The following is a 16,641-nucleotide window of genomic DNA, read 5'->3' as shown; positions in this document are numbered from 1 at the left end:
AATCAAAAATATTAGCATTTTAAATGACGTCATAAAAAAGACTGATTCATTCCGCTTGCAATCAAAAATGATATACTTACATTTTGTTTTGTAAGTGCATGTAGTTTCTATGTTGGTATGAATATATGTATTTTTCAATATAAATCTTTTGGTTGCGGGTCCGTCCGCGAATATTTCTTTTACTGCATCACAATCAATCAAAAGGGCTCTTTTCGGAAATTCGGGCCTATGACATCACACTTGAATGGAATATTATTGTCAATACAACAACCTTGTCTTTTAGCGCTTTCGTCCCCGTACTGACGTCATCGTATTGCGTCATAATCATGCGTCACCATCGCCCTACCTTCGTCTGCATCCCCACTCCCCAACCATGGATAGGTCTCTAATACATGCCCCAACTTAGGGGACTATAGTGCATATAACCGCGGCCATTTACTATGTAGCATACAAGAGCTGTGCCTATGTTATCCTATCTTAGGACCTGCCAGCCATGAAACAGGACTATCATGAAATGCATGGGTAGACCCGCCCCCACAGGTCTAGCCTCTCGCCGTGTACGTCGTACGAGAAGCTCCCCAAACGAGTGTGATGGAATTTATTACACAAATGGATGAATACGCGAAGTATGAATGTGGTGAACTATGGTCAAACTCAAGACGGCAGCAAATGAATGATAACGAAACCAGACAAACATAAACTTCGATCGATCACGTTCACATTCCAACCACGAGGTATTCTGCATTTGTCAATCGTTTGCTGCTGCTCTGCAACGGTACGCGACAGCAAACCTCGTCGAAGGCCACACAAAACAACATTCGTCAGACAGCAGACTGTCATTATGTTTGGGAGTTGCAAATGATGTCAAACTAAGAAGGCGGGTTGCGCAAACATAGCACGGCATTTAATTAGCCAGAACCGCGCGGCGTTGATCCGCGCTTGTCCTCTGCGATTTAGAATCCGTCAAGTCCCCGTGGGAGTGGCAACCCGACGGACCCGGTCCCGAATACAGGATGTCCATTCAAGTCACGAGTGCGGGAGTGTCGCCGGTGACCACTGCGGAGTACGGGTCACCGGCCGGCCGAGTGTTACCGTGGACCGCCCCCGTCAGTCACTTTCCCCTCCACCCGTCCCTGGGAGAGCGGCTCGGGCGTCTCACGACACCTCCTCTGTGGGCCCCACGTAGTAGGCGCCGCTCATGTCGCCCTCGTGCTCAGGCACACCGGCGTTCAGCATGTTCAGCGTCACGTCCGACTGAGCCACCATGCCGGCCTGCTGGTCCGGCTGCTGCGGTGGCTGGGGCGCCGGCTGGGGCGCCGGCTGAGACTGCTGCTTGGACCGCTCGGCCGGCCGCGGCCGCGGCTTCCCGCCGCCCTGCACACCCTCGAAGGCCTTGGTCCGCAGCGCGTTTCTGATCTGGCTCCTGGTAGGAGAACGAGAAGAAAAATCAGCGGTGTTATGCCTGAAACAGACTCTTTCCGCAGTCAGGAAATCGCATGCGAGAGCCTATTCCAATACATGGAAGCACGCTCGCATCAATCGCACGCACCTCCCGGATGCGATTGATGCGGGAAGAATTATAATGTATTTGAATAGGCTCTCGCATGCGATTTCCTGAACGCGGAAAGAGTCTGTTTCAGCCTTTAGCTCGATAGTTATGGCTCAAGTGTTCATTCAATGCAATGCTATCGTGTATCCATGTTATGTTCTCATGCATAATTTCTCGTGAACGATCGCACTACGAGGGATCAAATGGTGTTTACCGACAAAAACGCCGTGAACGTAAAGAACGGGGACACTGAGCACTTCGTGCCGAGAGACAACCACATACCTTGCTTTTTTCTTGTATCAGATCAAATTGGTCTCATAGTCATGATTATGCAATATGTGCATTGCGATTTGTGCAAGTGAGCAGCCAATAAATGTGCATTTATCATCAAAGCAGGGCTGTTATACCCGGTAGAGCCGGTACCGTAAAAATGAGCACCTGTATTTGTGGTTTATATAGCCTATTTTGAACCGGTTCCCTGTTCACTATAAATCAAACACACCTGCCTACAAAACACTTACACGCTGCGACTTTTGAGCACTTCGCTGATCTTCTGCGGATCGGCGCCGAACCGTTTAACGGCGTCGTGGAGTAGATCGATCTCATCCTCCTGCCATTTTCCGCTGAAATAACGCGAGAAAATGTACTGGATAAAGCATATATCAACTCAGTAGCTATGTAAATTCGAAATTCCCAGCAAAATTGCCAGCAAGCAAAGACTTCTTGTGCTGGCCTGACCTGTTGGTAGGGTTTGGAGATGCCTGCTGTAACTGTACAGTCAGACTGCCTAGCCTGTTGAATGCTTCTCCAGCTTCAACAAATATTTCTCCAACCTGGAAAAGTGGCATTTATTAATGTAACAATAGTTAAGACATAGGTACCTATTCACTTTGTACCACGACGGTGAAAACAGGGCGCCTGGGGCGATTTGATCAAGGTTCGTGAAATTCACACGTGACGTTTAGCATATAGAAGGCCCAAGAAGGGGGGAGAAGCTCCAAATGTCTCGTGACTAATATGCCCTCCGGCGCCCTGTTTTCACCGGCGTCCCGGTTTACGGTAATGTCTTAAAACACACACAAAACTGAACTCATCAATCCTAAGCTTAACTAGAAGTGGTATGGAATTTTACTTTGAAGTGGGCTCATGAGAGAAAAAGTTTTATCTTTCTTTGAAACTGAAAGGTGATTCTTTGAACAATAAACTTTTTTCTACATGTCTGACTAACTACAATTAGCCAGGCTGGTAGAAAATATGTTTATATATTCATATCTCAAGTCACTTAAGCTTTCTATAAATATATAAGCAAGAACCCAAGCACCAACCTTGCTTGCTGAATTCATTTTGCTTATAAAACCTGCAGTCAACCACAGTCAACTGCAGTTGTTCCAGCAATAGTGCAAGACAGTGGTCTCTTCTTATTTGTTACGCAAGGCCCTAAAACATAGTTAGGTATCAATTTCCACTTCACAGAAATCTGATTTCTGGAAATCATAAGAATGTCAGGTGTCAAAAGGAAATATAAAAACACTGGTACGATGTACAAAGCCACTAGCCAGTATACAAACAAACAAACAAGCAAACAAACAAACAAACAACACAGTTCATCCACGCGCTGCTAACAAAAAGTGCTAAAAGTGAGAAAGGTGCTAAAAATTGTAAAGGTTATGGCTATTGCTAGTTGCTGGTGCTGCCACCTATAGCAGCTTTTAGATCTCAAAGTAACTCTTTGTTCTTTAAAGAAGTTTTTCACTATTTGCTCTTAATTACACATCAAAATAATTATTTAAGAGGTTAGTTATGGGGAAAATTAAGTAATTGATTGATAATTGTCATATTAATAAAGTGTAGATAAAAGTTTTGCCTAGGGACGTCGTCATCGTTGCTACCTGCAAGATTCTTACAGACTACTTTTATGTCCCCCGCGTTCGATGTCTCTCGGACGACGAAGATTCTACGCCGTCCGGCCAATCACGTTCCATAACCGCAGCCGAGCCCCCGCTGACCTTGGACGGGATTGGCCGGACGACGTAGAATCTTCGTCGTCCGAGAGACATCGAACGCGGGGTAGATTTCAGCGTCAGAACTGTCTACATTTCAGAGATAGAGTGCCGCGTGTTGCATTTCGCCGTTCGTTAACGTATAATATTGGTTATATTGTTGGATGTAACGTTTATTTCTGTTTAACAACCCCTTAAGGTAACACTACTTCTCACTTTACAGATACCTATCCAGCCAATTAAATAGAAATTGTATTTGCTGTTAAAGCGAAATGTAGGTACCACTTTCCTCTAGTTAGTTTTTTGGGTAAATGTCAAGTTTAAGTCCTAAGAAGATTTCATTGATAAATTTTTCATATTTTTACATTATTTGACATCCTGAATCCAAAATGATACTCATATGTCTCGCAAATAAAAGAAAAAAACATAATCAAATCTGACCTAACCTTACCTACTTACCTATAACCTACCAACCTACAACCTACAAACCTACCCTAACCTAACCTAACCTACAAACCTACCTACCTACAACCTAAAACCTACAAACCTACAACCTAACCTAACCTAAAACCTAAAATTTTTGCTGTTTTATATTTGTATCAACAGCGCCACAATTGTAGTTAGGACCTAAACTTGACATATACTGTTTTTGTGCAACATTTTTATGATTTTTATTCTTAAAATTATAAGAAAATGAATATTTGCAAAAGGAAATTTCAAACTATTTCACAAATGAAGAGCTTTATTCCATCTTTGGTAAAGGCTAAACAGTGTTAAGGCAGAAGCTAATTACACATTGTCATTGACCAATCACATTGCTATTTGCGTAGTTCAATACCAAGTGCATGCTAATTGGCTGATGCTACTCGGCCCCCGCCGAAGTTAGTTGGTAGCACTGCTGCTCCACGGCGTACATTTCCTACCAGCCCATAGGGTTTACATGTTAAATGGCCTGTTTTCGGCGAGCGATATCTCGCTCAACCTTTGAAGGAATCAATGGTTTTTAGTCTCAAATGATAGATCAATGAATTTTCTTTCGACAATTCCTCTACCATTTTTCACGAAACCCAGCCGATCTTCTACGGCGTACAGGGTAAAGATTTCTCTGCACGCCAGCACCCCCGATCCGCCTCTCCGATCATCGGCGCGCGGTCCTCGGTAGCGCAGTCGGTAGCGTATCCGGCTACGGATCCGAGGGTCGTGAGTTCGAATCCTGGGAGCGCCGTGTGATTTCGGCTAGAATTGAATGATTTAGAATCTTGAATGTTTGCGTAATCAATTATGAATCGCTAATTGAATGTATCTGCGCACTAATCGGCCCCTAAAACCTGTTATTTAAGAAATTTAAGAAATGAATGTCACGTGCGCGTCACGACTGCCAACCATAAGCGCTACCATATTCTAGGTTGAACTAACTTTATGCTAGTCCCGACCACATATAGTAGGTTTTCTAGTAGTTATACTAGAAATTCCTACCAAAGTTCATCCTACCCTTCACTCAATATACCCTGGATGCTACTGGCCTCTGACAGATGGCTGTATTCTTGTCAATCTTTCATAAGGTGCTCAATTCCTGCTCAAGGCTGAAGGCACTAATTTTAGAACGAGAAATGGATTACCTATCTTTGCCTAGGCTGATCCTTGGGCTGGTCATTGGTCTAAAAGCTCCTGATTTGTGCTAGTCACAGCTCAAGCTACAAAATTGTTATTCCAGATTAAAACCCCATGTTAAAGGTGGTATGTTTCCTTTGACGCTTACACTGAAATAAGATGAATTGTGAAGTAGGTAGTAGGTAGGTGCCCAGGGTTTTTTTTGTCCATATAGGTTGGTAAGTCAACCTACCTAATGGCAAACTTGGGAGAGTGATGATAATGCTGCTTCTTTCACCTGACTCAAATCACAAATGAGTACAAGTGGCATTGAGCCATTGAGCATCTGATCAATGGTATTCTATGTGTAATAACTTTTGCATCTCTATATTTATTTTATTTTCTGTAGTTTTAAGGCAATGATAAGTTGGTTGCTCTTTTCTGTCTGCATTGGTATAACATGGTTGTAGAAGATTTAGCTAGATGCTGTATGAATATTATGTACCTAGGTACAGCCCTCTGCAAACTGCGTGGTAGGTATTATTTCTTCGACAAAACCGAGAATAACGCGGATACTATGCTATCGGTCGCTCGGAAATCATAACAGCAAGATGCGCGAGACTCCGCACCTTAGATTGGCATTACCATCGCATTCATTTTCCATCCAGTTTGGCAACAAAATCCAAAAGTTTATATTTGCCCCCAAAACAAACTTTTGCATTTTGTTGCCACACAAGGCATACACTTTGTTTAGTGATATACCCAATCGAAGGAGTAGAGTATGGTGCCTCTATTTTCAGTGAGTTCCGACCGACTGACAACATAGTCTTTGAGTTATTACTGGTTTTGTCGAAAAAAGAATACCTACCACGCAGTCTGCTGAGGACTGTACATAATTATGGCAAATAGGTGGAATGGAGCCATCAGCTAGAAGTGACCAGATAAAGTCACTTATATACCTATTCATTTGATAGGGACTAGTCATCTTCATGCTTTTCCTTAGGTTAGGGTCATGACCTAATTGAAAAAGGTCACCTTGTAATTTTACCTAATCGAAAAAGGTCACCTCCCCCCCCCCCCCCCCCCTCAGGCACACTGTGATGGCTGACGCCCGTCTGAAGACGCTGCTGGTGCTGCTGGTGCTCTCGCTGTACGTGCGCGCCTCCAAGTACCAGGCCGAAACCGAGGACAACGACTTTGCCGACTTTGAGGAGTTTGACGACGACTTCGAGAGGCCGTACCAGGGCGCGTCGCCGGCGGACGGCGGGGGCGCGGCCGAGCCGGAGCGTGCCGCCGATGCGGGCCGCGCCGCCGCCGCCGCCGCCGCCGACAGAGAGCAGCAGCACGACGGGGACGACGACGACGACGCACTGGTGGAGGTCGGTCAATGTCGGCAGTGGTTTTAATTTAGCTTACTTTAGGACATTGTTCAAATCATGGCCTCTTTTTGACATCACATAGGTAATATTTATATCCTCCTGATATTACCGATGTGTTGAAAACTGAAGTTTTTGTTAAATCACCCCTCTCATATTACAGACGGAAGATGAATTTGAACATTTCCAAGACGAGGAAGAGTTTGAAGGATTTGAATCAGCATCGCCCAGCAGGGGCAGCAGCAAGGAGCAGCCGAAAATCACCATAGCCAATGCGAGTATCGATCTGATTTCGACTCCTTTACTGAGCCATCAAAATAATTTTACTTTTAACTAGTCTGACTTAGATTCTGGTTTGGAGAGCCCAGCGAATAGTTTGTTGATCATCGTTCTCAGTTGTTGTTTTTTCGCGTTACTGATGGCTGTGTGTGGAACTGCGTTTCATTATTTCGCTGATTTTCTTTGTTTGCTCTGTGCTGCGACCTTTTGGTAACCGCGGTGACGCCCTTCAGGTGCCCGTACATCGCTCCACCAACTGGGACAAGTTCTACGTGGAGATGCTGATGATTGCCGGTATCGTGGTGTATTTCATCAACTTCGTGTCGGGCAAGACGCGCAACCAGAAGCTGGCCAACGCCTGGCTCAGCGCGCACAAAAACCTCCTGGAGAGCAACTTCTCCATGGTCGGTACGTATGCAGCCGGGTGGTGTGACAAAGTTCTCCGTTCCTTCGTTTCCATCCTCAGGACATTCAGATCCTTCTCCTCTTCACCTCAACACCCTGTTCCGGGCTGGACGGGCAACTTTTATCCCTTGCGGTAAGAGCACGCCCGCAGCCGGTTGCGTTGAGCTAGTCCCGGCGACTCACCAGGGTGCCTGCCCAGACCAATGTCTCCCCCTAATTCCTATCATCCTTCCGGTCCTGAAATGGTCTCGTCAGACCGAAAGGGCCTAACCCAACAAAAAAGTGGCAAGCCGATACAATTTCGTTGCTAGAACCAAATAATGCAACTAGTAAATTAAATAACGAATAACGAATCAACGAATAACGAATTAATGCGAATAATGGATGGTTGCTATGAAAATCGATTGCGCGTGGATATATTCAGCCAAAGCTATGATAAATGATCCAGATCTCCATGAATATTCGTGTTCCGCTAATTCCGTTTGCCGCGTCGGCGTTCTATTTCCGCGGGGTTGTTCGTCCGGACCGCGCTAATCCCTCCTGCGTGTCTGTGTGATCTGATCGATCGATGCTGATCGCGTCCGTGTGTCCGCCGATACAGCGGCCACTGATCCCCGCTACACCGGCTCTGACACCGCCTGATTGCCGCCGGCTGTGGCGGACAACGCGTCACGCCGCCGGCCCCCTCGTGACGTCACAGGGGGGACAGTTCGGATCGGCTCCGCGCACCGAGCTCGTTACGGCCGAGGGCCGGGTAAAAATGGCCTACCGGACGCGCCGGATGGTCGGATGTCACGTAGGGAGGTCTGTGACACTATTGCTGGACGCGCTCAGATTGGGCGGCTATTTCTGATCGTGTCTTGTCATGATGATCAAGAAACACGATAAAAAAGCTGACGCTGCTATGAATCCTGTGCTGCGATGTCGATGGTGGACGATTCTGTTGCGAGCGATTCGGAGGGCAGCCACACGTCTGTCGGTCGCTGTGGTGTGCCTTTTTCCCTTCTTCCCAAATCCCAACCGACAGTACACTAAGCTCCTCCTCTGAATAAACTGTTCCCCTGCTCTGACCCGATGGTGACCCTGTCCTCCCGCCAGGCGATGACGGAAAGGCGGAGCCGGGCAGCGGCGCCGGCCTGCTCAAAGAGTCGGAGAACATGTACACTCTGTGGTGCAGCGGACGGGTCTGCTGCGAGGGAATGCTCGTTCAGCTCAAATTCCTCAAGGTAAAGATTTTGAGCGGTGGCGACAGTTTTGGTTGAATGGACCTAATAGCTGCTCCATTCAGTAGCTAATAGCCTAGTAGTAGTTAGTAAATGAGATTAGTCGGGTGCTGATCGAAGAATGCTTCGGAAGCTGTTTTGGCCTACTTCTATACTTTTGAGAGTCACACTTTTCAGACAGCCAGTAGGGGTTGATGTAATCTATTGTATAGCTGATGACTGTTGATGACCGCCTCTCCACTGGTAATTGTGAAACCAATGTCGCCTTACTCCACCCTTTGAACTATCCCCCGAAGTCCGAACTCCCCGCTGACCGTCCGCCGCTCCTGTCTACAGCGGCAAGACCTGGTGTCGGTCATCTCCACCATGATGAAGGCAGCCTCGGACCAGGTGGAGATCAGGGTCACCATGAACGCTGAGGAAATGGATACGTTCGTCTTCTGCCTGGCCAACAAAAAGTCGGCAGCGCGGCTGGCCAAGGAGATGACCGATATTGTGAGTAGCAGACTGATTGCTGGTCATGACTCATGGGTGTTGTGACCTGGTTTGGTCAAGTATTTGCTTCCTTTTCTGCACGCTACTAAAATTGTTTTTTTTTTCAGTTGTGTCCCAATTGTGTTTACATGACAATGATTGCGATAAATTTAAAACCGGCGTTATTTCTTTGAAGCGGCGCTCTGTTCAGTACCTTTAAGGAAAGTATGTAATGTCCGCGTTCGCTGTCGGGTATATCCCTCTACCCGCCGACCCGCCCTGAGCGGCCTGCGGCCTGCCGTGACCTGCCGTGACCGATCTCTGCTCGTCCGTGTTCCGTCAGAGCACCTACTGCCCGGAGCGGAAGTCTGCGGAGCGGTTCGGCCTGCCGGCCCACTTCTCGGTCCTCTCGGAGATCCACGAGGCGGCGGCGGCCGTGCTCGACGCGCGCGTGGTGGCCGTGGTTAACAAGTATCCCGAGCTGGTCGAGTACATCCACGTGTCCGATCAGTACTCGGGGCCCAAACAGGTCAGTACGAACTACACCAGAACGTGTTCGCTCTGGTGCCTGTCCGACCAGTACTCGGGGCCCAAAACAAGTACTGCTGACAACAGTTAGAGGCTAGTGACTGGTGCCGCTAGGCGCGTCACAAAGATTATTAGCTCACGTTCTGAGTTTATTATTTCCATCTCCCAACTACGATAATGAGAAGTTGGCTAGGAGCCATTTTCAAATGTCAACGTCTTTCAACCGCTATGAGTACGGCATCCCCACCTTTACCCACTCGCTGAAACCCCCCCCCCCCCCCCCACCCGCACCAGCAGCTGGACGATCAGGCTCCCGTGGAGCTGCCCAAGGTGAAGCCCACGCTGGCGTTCTGCTTCAACCTGCCCGGCCGCGGCCGCCTGCAGCCGGCAGACGTCGAGACCGTCCGACCCCTGATGCAGCTCGTTCTCTACATGGTGGACCGCATGAAACGCTGCAAGCTCGGCAGGGAGGTGAGAGACGCGTCTAGGGAGAGAGGAGGGCGCACGGGGAGAGGGGAGGGTGTGCCGGAGAGAGGGGAGGGTGTGCCCGGGAGGTGAGGAAGCCGTAAAATGCGGAGGGAGGGGAGCACTGCAGGGGCTTCCGTGTTTTCCGGAAGTGTGGAGGTGTGTTGCGCGGTATGAAAGGTGCGGAATTTCCGCAGCGGATATTTCAGTTTCCGGCCGAGTGCTGCGAAATTTATGTCGGGGATATGAGTCAGGTGTAGTCGTGTTACTATATCGTGGTGTTCATAATAATTCCAGGCATCAAATGACTTCATTGTTTCTGATGCGACCATACAGCACATTTAGTCGTAGTCGATCTTAACCCGGCAGGCGGTGGGCCTCCCGGCCACCTTCCGCGCGGTGGGGGGGGGGGCATTTTTTGCCCCCCCCCCCCGTATCTCCGAAACTACTGGACAGATCCGGAAAATTCAAACGGCGTTCGATAGCCCTGTCAAATTTGTCGTAGGAAACCAAATTTCATTGACCTCGGGGTCACCGATGACGTCATAGGTCAGGTCAAAGATAAAATGTTTCACCGTTCACGGGGCTTCTAGGGAAAGCGCTATAACACCGACTAAAACTCATTTTGTCGAAAATCAGCGATAAGGCGTCAGTTGTCTAGTACATATGTTGCTATTAGAGGTCACTGGTCATACCAGGTCAGGTCACAGGTCAGGTCACCAAAGGTCACCAAGGGTCACCACATAACCCAACTTTACTAAGGTTGTGCGATGCATGTTTTATGGCTAGTTTTTCATTTCCAACTCAATGGTGTTGGTTATAAGACCATCAGGTACGGTTTAGGTCACTTTCTGGTGGTCAGGTCAAGGTCAGGTCAAAAAAGGTCAAATTTCAAAGTTGATATTTTTGCATAAAATGGGTATTGATTCGATGCAGCTCGTCACGGGAAGTCTAATGGTGGTCTTTGTTTTGCGCTACGAGGTCTTGAATTGCTAAAAATTGAGTATGAAAATTTGACGTCATCAATTTTGAACAGTTTTTTCGCTATAACTTGGCCAAAAAAAGAGGTATCGATCTCAAATTTGGTATGTAAATAGAAGGCGGTAGGGACTATAACATATATTCCGTTTTTTTTTTTTAAATTCAAAAAACTTTTTGGATTTTTTGGCTATTATATTCAAAAAATCTATTTTTTGATTTTTTTAGGGTCAAAATCCAAAAAGTTCGGAAAACCGAAATAGCAGTTTTGTAGCCCTCTAAATTCTACACCTTTTATGTCTGAAACATTTTTCTGTATCTCTAAAGCTGTAGGCCTGACAGCTCTTCCCGCGAAACCTTTTTTGGGTCGAAAATGGCAGAAATGACGTCACTCTGACGTCATTAGCGGCCAACCTATCATAGCCTTTGGAAAATTTTGGTCACCATGTGCGCTAGCTACTCCCGGGAGGGTACTGAAAGTTTGGTGACGATCGGCGCAGCGGCTCTCGAGATATATCGAAAAAACTAAAGGGGGGGGGGGGCAAAAAATGTCCCCCTCCCCCACCGCCTGGAAGGTTAAACTACTGCATTTTCATCCAGTGCTGTGGAAAGCGTGGGAGACGCGGCGAATTAGCGCTATGAGGATATACCAGTATGTTCAATAAGTAAGTTCCGTTTTGATATAACTCGTTTATTTTTTGGCACACCTCAACCAAACATGGCTCACGGCTCGGCGAACTCGCCCTGCAGGCGAACGCATCGTTCCATCGCTTGGCCAGGTCCCGGATGGCCGCACGGAAGCTTTGAGTGAGGGTCTTTTCGCCATACTGGTAAAAAGCAGACCCGAGTGCAGACCGCGAGCCGAACCTCCGGCCCCGGAGATTTTTCTTCATGTCTGCGAACAGCCAATAGTCACTGCGTGCCGTCGGGAGAGTAGGGATGGTGTTAGAGCACCTCGATGCCCTCTGCCTGCAGGGCATCCCTCGCCACGAGGGCACGGTGAGGAGGCGCGCAATCCTGGTGGAGGATGAACCGACCACGGGCCTTCTCGGGGCGGCAACTGGCGATTACTGGCAGGAGATGGTCTCTAATGATCCTGGCGTAGGCTTGTTTAGGCTTTCTGTTATCGCCTGGACAGTAATCTTTCTGTTGGCCATCACCATCTCCTCCACTTTGGCGACGTCAGTGGCTGTGACCAACGTCCTCAGCCTGCCTGCACGTGCCAGGTCGCGCACGCTCTCCCTCCCCTTCCCAAACTTTTCTTCCGCTTCCGAACTGCGGAATCACTAAGAGCATGGCTCCTGTACACATTCACGAAGTTGGCGTGGATGTTAGCCGCCGGCTAGCCCTGGATAGCTAGGAATCGTATCACTGAACGTTGATCCTCTCGGGCGGTCGATGCCATTTTTAAAGCAGTCTAAAAAAAATGGTGTTATTTGATCCGCTCCATATCGTCACAGAAATGGAATAAGAAGCTGAAAATGCGGTCACTTCGACATAAAGGTCTGAATTCTAATCCCTGAAAAAATCACGTGCTTAGACCGCGTGAATTTTATGTAATTGCTCTCCGGAACTTACTTATTGAACGCACCTAGTAAGTTACTGTATTGACTATCGAAACTGACATTTAACGCGTTCGACGAGAGTGTTTGTCGATGAAAGCCGATGTGGTCGGTGGTCCCTAAACTGGGGGTATCAGCGATCTGCAGGGCGTGTGCCAGCGGTCCTCAGACTGACCCGTCTATCTGTCATCCGCAGGGCCGTCTGAAGGCCGAAAAGAACCGTCTGCGCGTGCAGGAGATTTTCCTGAAGCAGACGCACCAGTCTCGTGCCGAGAAGGCGCAGGCCAAGCGCGAAGAGAAGCGACGCCTCGAGAAGGAGCGCATCCTGGAGGTGAGAGCCCGGGCCGGCCGGCGGTGGGTCGCCAATAGCGTGAGGTGGGGGTCGTTCACTGCGGCGTGAGGTGAACTAGCTGTGAATAAATCGGTGTGACGTGACCGGTCGATAGATTGTTGGAACGACGTCTAGCCATGAATTGTGTTTCTTCGCTCGCATATTGGTGCCCTGTTAGAGCTGTGCGACATGATAGATTGTTGGAACGACATCTAGCCATGAATTGTGTTTCTTCGCATATCGGTGCCCTTTTAGAGCTGTGCGTCATCAATCGTTGATCTGCTATTCTTTATCGTAACTAACGAGAATTGTGGGACGTATGTCAGCTGCAAGTGCTAGGTCTAATTCCTCATTTTTTTTAACCTCGCTCATTAATGATTCTCTGACCGGTAATTGTATGATCTTAAGTAGGATCACAAATAGATGCCGTCTGCTCATCGTTTCTGTCGACGTGTCATTAGCGCTCATTTACCGCTGATTCAGTGTTTGCATTTTTAACGGTGCGCTCACAAAATATTAATCGCGACGCCTGTCACATGACTTATTGAGACCACCCAAGGTAGTTGGGCGTTCAGCCGCCCACCACAACCCTCGTGCCCGCTGTGGTTCACTGTGTTGTCCATGTGAAAATCCTATCACGAATGTCGAATACCTTAGCACGCCATGAGTACTAACTCGTATGTGCGTCACTCGTCGCTGTTACTACCAGCATTGTGTAGTCTGTCGCTCGAAACTGAGCACGCTGCACACTAGCCGGCGGTTCTGATATGGCCGGCTGCTTAGCTGGCTCTGGTGGCCACGTCGACGTCATTCAATGTGGTTTCTCGCCGTTCTTCCATACCATCCCTCCATTGAGACCCGCGACGGTTCCCTCCGGCCGCTCAGTGTGTCCATTTCTGCTCCACCCGGCGCCCAGTCAGCCTACCTCTGCCGACCGGTGCCCGTATTCCATCGCACGGACCGCCCGGGGCACATACTGTCGGGAGTGCAGCGACACGGTCCGACCGGGTGTGGGGCGGGTGGAGAGGAGCCGGAAAAGTGGGGCCCGGAGTGACGTCACGGCACTCGGTCCCATTTGTAGAGTAGTCTTCTGCTGCTCAGACGTGGTCGGATTGGCTGGTCCACCACATACTTGACGGTGCTATGAGGAATGGGTGATACAATAACTACAGAATGTCGTCGTGAACGTGATTAAATACTGAGCACGATTTCGTTGAAATGTCTGGCTCCTATTCCAGCTGGGTGTGGATGTAAGCTAACCGCGACATGATAATGGCGAGTGTTATTTTCCTTTGATGTTCCCTCGTATTTCTTTTGCCATTAGTTTGGAATATTTGTCCACATACTCAGCCTCTGTAATGCAGCTTTATTTCTGGACTTTGGTACGTGATCAGCGGTAACCTTACCTGTCTGCGCCGACGGGCATCATCTCCGATATTCGTGACGTCAGCAGTGTGTGTGACGTCACTGTGGTAGTATTTTACGCATTACGTCATATGTGTATCGAGTTGTACGCCACCGGTGTATTGTGTGACGTCGTCAGTTGATTATACATGCTGCTTCACTGGGATGGTATGGTACACCGTAGGTTTGACGTAGGCGTGGATCTGTGTTCTGTGTGATGTCACCGGCTCTGGTATATGACGTCACCGTTGACCTCTATCCGCCGACAGGAAGAGGATCCGGAGAAGCAGCGCCGCCTCGAGGAGAAGAACGAGAAGCGCGAGGCCAAGCGGCGCGCCCAGATGCGTCAGATGAAGGTGAAGGCGCTGTGAGGGCCCCCGCCCCCGCCCCGCCGGGCGGCAGAGGCGCCACAGTCACCGACAGGCAAGCAGACTAGCGGGCGCTGGCCATTCAACCCCCATCGACTCATACAACTCATCGACTCAATGGCGTGCCGGGACGGGAACTCATATCTCAGCGGCCGGGCATTTCGCAAAATATCGTGTGGATATCATTTATATGCCTAGTTAAAAAGTGGGTTGTTTGTTTTAGTTTGACTAGGCCCCCGTGTTTGCCCGTGCAGAGTCGGCTGTTTGTTGTTTGTCGGCCGGTGTTTGTGGCTGTTTGTCTCGCCGGTGGTGCTGCGGGGGGTGGTGTGTGGTCGGGCCCCGGTCCCCGTCTGTATGTGTGGGTGTGTGCCGGTGTGGGTGCGTGTGGTATGTGGCGCGCGGTGTGCTGTCCTGGTTACTCCCGGTGTGGGTGCCGCGGGCCGCCCCGTCCGGCACACCGTCCAGACCAGCACTCGGTCCAGTCAGTGACATATGAACTGACTCCCTGGGAGCGGGGATCACTGCGGCACGACGCGGGCGCTGCGGAGACGGGCGGAGAACGCATTTTAATGTGTCAGACGGCGCCATATTGAGTCATTTTGTTACGACTAAAAATGACGGCACTAGTCTTGGGAAACTTACTCATGTGTCGTTATCGGTAGCGCTTATGTAATCCCCTAGTAATATTGGATTATTATGTTTGATTTTATGTGGTAAAATTTGTTTATCGATTGAAATGAACTCTTCCAAATACAAACTCGACATCCGCCTGCGTGGCCCCTGGGCTGTGCGCTACTCGGCCTTGTTCAGGCGATGAGTGGCGGGTGTTTGAGATCAGGTGGTCTCACGGTGTGTCTGGTGCGGTGACAGTCCCCCCTTTTTGGGCAGCGGAGTGGGTCCCTTGCCATCCCTGATGCCGTGGGCAGTGTGGCGGCAGGTCTTCAGTAGAGATCCCCGCCCTTTGGCGATCGCGACGGGCGCGTTTTGTACTACAATACTCGCTCCTAGTACCCTCGTCGGCGGCGCGGCCAAGTCCCATACCGACACCATTGACCCGAATCGGCTGCAGTGTTTGTATTGGAGGAGGGCAGACAATACAATGCCAGACATCAACTGAACGGTCTGTGTCTGTTCGAAATGGCGCAGTGCGCTTCGAGTCTGCTTTTTCGCGCCGGGCGGCGTGCAAAGGCAAAGTAGATGAGGAAAACACCTGGGGAACCTGAAGGCTAGGATTGCGCTTTTTAGGTCAAAATTGATTGCTAAGAATAAATATTTTTTCTCGCATTTTGGCTTCCACGCAACATGTCACCAAAGTCATTTTGTCAAATATATTGCGTAAAGCTATAAACACTCAAACTTCCCATAAACTGGTGTGAAGTGCTTTAGCGAGGAACATAGCGAGTATAAATACGTGAAGAATCATTGACCTTTTCCTCGAAGAAGTAAAAACAATGCAAAAAGTTATATTTAATGCGTTGAGCTTTCGGCTACAAGCCTCCGTCAAACCAACAAAATGACACGATACAAAAAATGGCATTTTGTAAATGACATTTTGTATCGTGTCATTTAGTCGGCTTGACGAAGGCTTGTAGCCGAAAGCTCACCGCATTAAATATAACTTTTGGCATTGTTCTTTATTTCTTCGAGGAAAAGGTCAATGATTCTTCACGTATTTATTCCCATACACTGCGTCGCAGAGGCGGATCCAGCTCAGAGGTTTGGGGGGGGCAAACCATAAAAATTTATCAATTCTTTCCATGCATCGTCCATAGGCGTAATGTTAAAATCATGCCGTTTGGGGGGGGCAAATGCCCATTTTGCCCCCCCCCCTGGATCCGCCACTGCTGCGTCGTATGTGCGTAAAATAGAAACAACGCCCGTCCACTAGCCGACGCTGCGGCGGTAGGACAGATTTCGTGGTGCGCTGAGGGCTGCCGTTGTCGCTTATCGCTCCTGCCGCACTCGCGGTGTACATCTGCGAGCATCCTCGTGCGCCGTGCCGTCACCGCTGGTAGTCCTGTGTCGGTCAGAGCATGTTGACTCCCCACTGGAAGCCGGCCTCGTGGCTCCAGCCGCTGTCGTACTCGACTAGACGGTACTCGACGTTGT

The 16,641-nt window shown here is 49.0% G+C and overlaps 2 protein-coding genes across 4 annotated transcripts; one reads left to right on the top strand and one right to left on the bottom strand.

The window, feature by feature from the left end:
* Window positions 1–582: 582 nt before the first annotated feature.
* LOC122380307 (chromatin complexes subunit BAP18-like) lies at window positions 583–3,174 on the bottom strand. 2 transcript variants are annotated; one of them, XM_043363358.1, is made up of 5 exons: window positions 3,151–3,174; window positions 2,875–2,986; window positions 2,288–2,382; window positions 2,071–2,172; window positions 583–1,423 (listed from the first exon to the last, which is right to left on the bottom strand). In XM_043363358.1, exons 2-5 carry the CDS (start codon window positions 2,890–2,892, stop codon window positions 1,156–1,158), a joined length of 483 nt encoding a protein of 160 aa, XP_043219293.1. In that variant the 5' UTR covers window positions 2,893–2,986; window positions 3,151–3,174; the 3' UTR covers window positions 583–1,155. The 2 variants fall into 2 exon arrangements, with proteins under 2 accessions (XP_043219293.1, XP_043219292.1); XM_043363357.1 differs by lacking the exon at window positions 3,151–3,174 and having other exon boundaries at window positions 2,875–3,003.
* Window positions 3,175–3,629: 455 nt separating this feature from the next.
* Window positions 3,630–15,375, top strand: LOC122380306 (PAT complex subunit CCDC47-like). Of its 2 annotated transcripts, none has more exons than XM_043363356.1 (10): window positions 3,630–3,748; window positions 6,230–6,518; window positions 6,679–6,789; window positions 7,028–7,202; window positions 8,298–8,425; window positions 8,759–8,917; window positions 9,240–9,425; window positions 9,722–9,895; window positions 12,626–12,760; window positions 14,434–15,375. In XM_043363356.1, exons 2-10 carry the CDS (start codon window positions 6,240–6,242, stop codon window positions 14,533–14,535), a joined length of 1,449 nt encoding a protein of 482 aa, XP_043219291.1. In that variant the 5' UTR covers window positions 3,630–3,748; window positions 6,230–6,239; the 3' UTR covers window positions 14,536–15,375. The 2 variants fall into 2 exon arrangements, with proteins under 2 accessions (XP_043219291.1, XP_043219289.1); XM_043363354.1 differs by having other exon boundaries at window positions 3,633–3,748; window positions 9,719–9,895.
* Window positions 15,376–16,641: the final 1,266 nt, after the last annotated feature.

The sequence above is a fragment of the Amphibalanus amphitrite genome, unplaced genomic scaffold (genome assembly GCF_019059575.1).
Source record: "Amphibalanus amphitrite isolate SeventyFive unplaced genomic scaffold, NRLGWU_Aamphi_draft 000096F_arrow, whole genome shotgun sequence".
NCBI classification, from domain to species: domain Eukaryota; kingdom Metazoa; phylum Arthropoda; class Thecostraca; order Balanomorpha; family Balanidae; genus Amphibalanus; species Amphibalanus amphitrite.
Note: the sequence above shows the minus strand (reverse complement) of the source record. Positions and strands in the feature narration are given on the sequence as shown.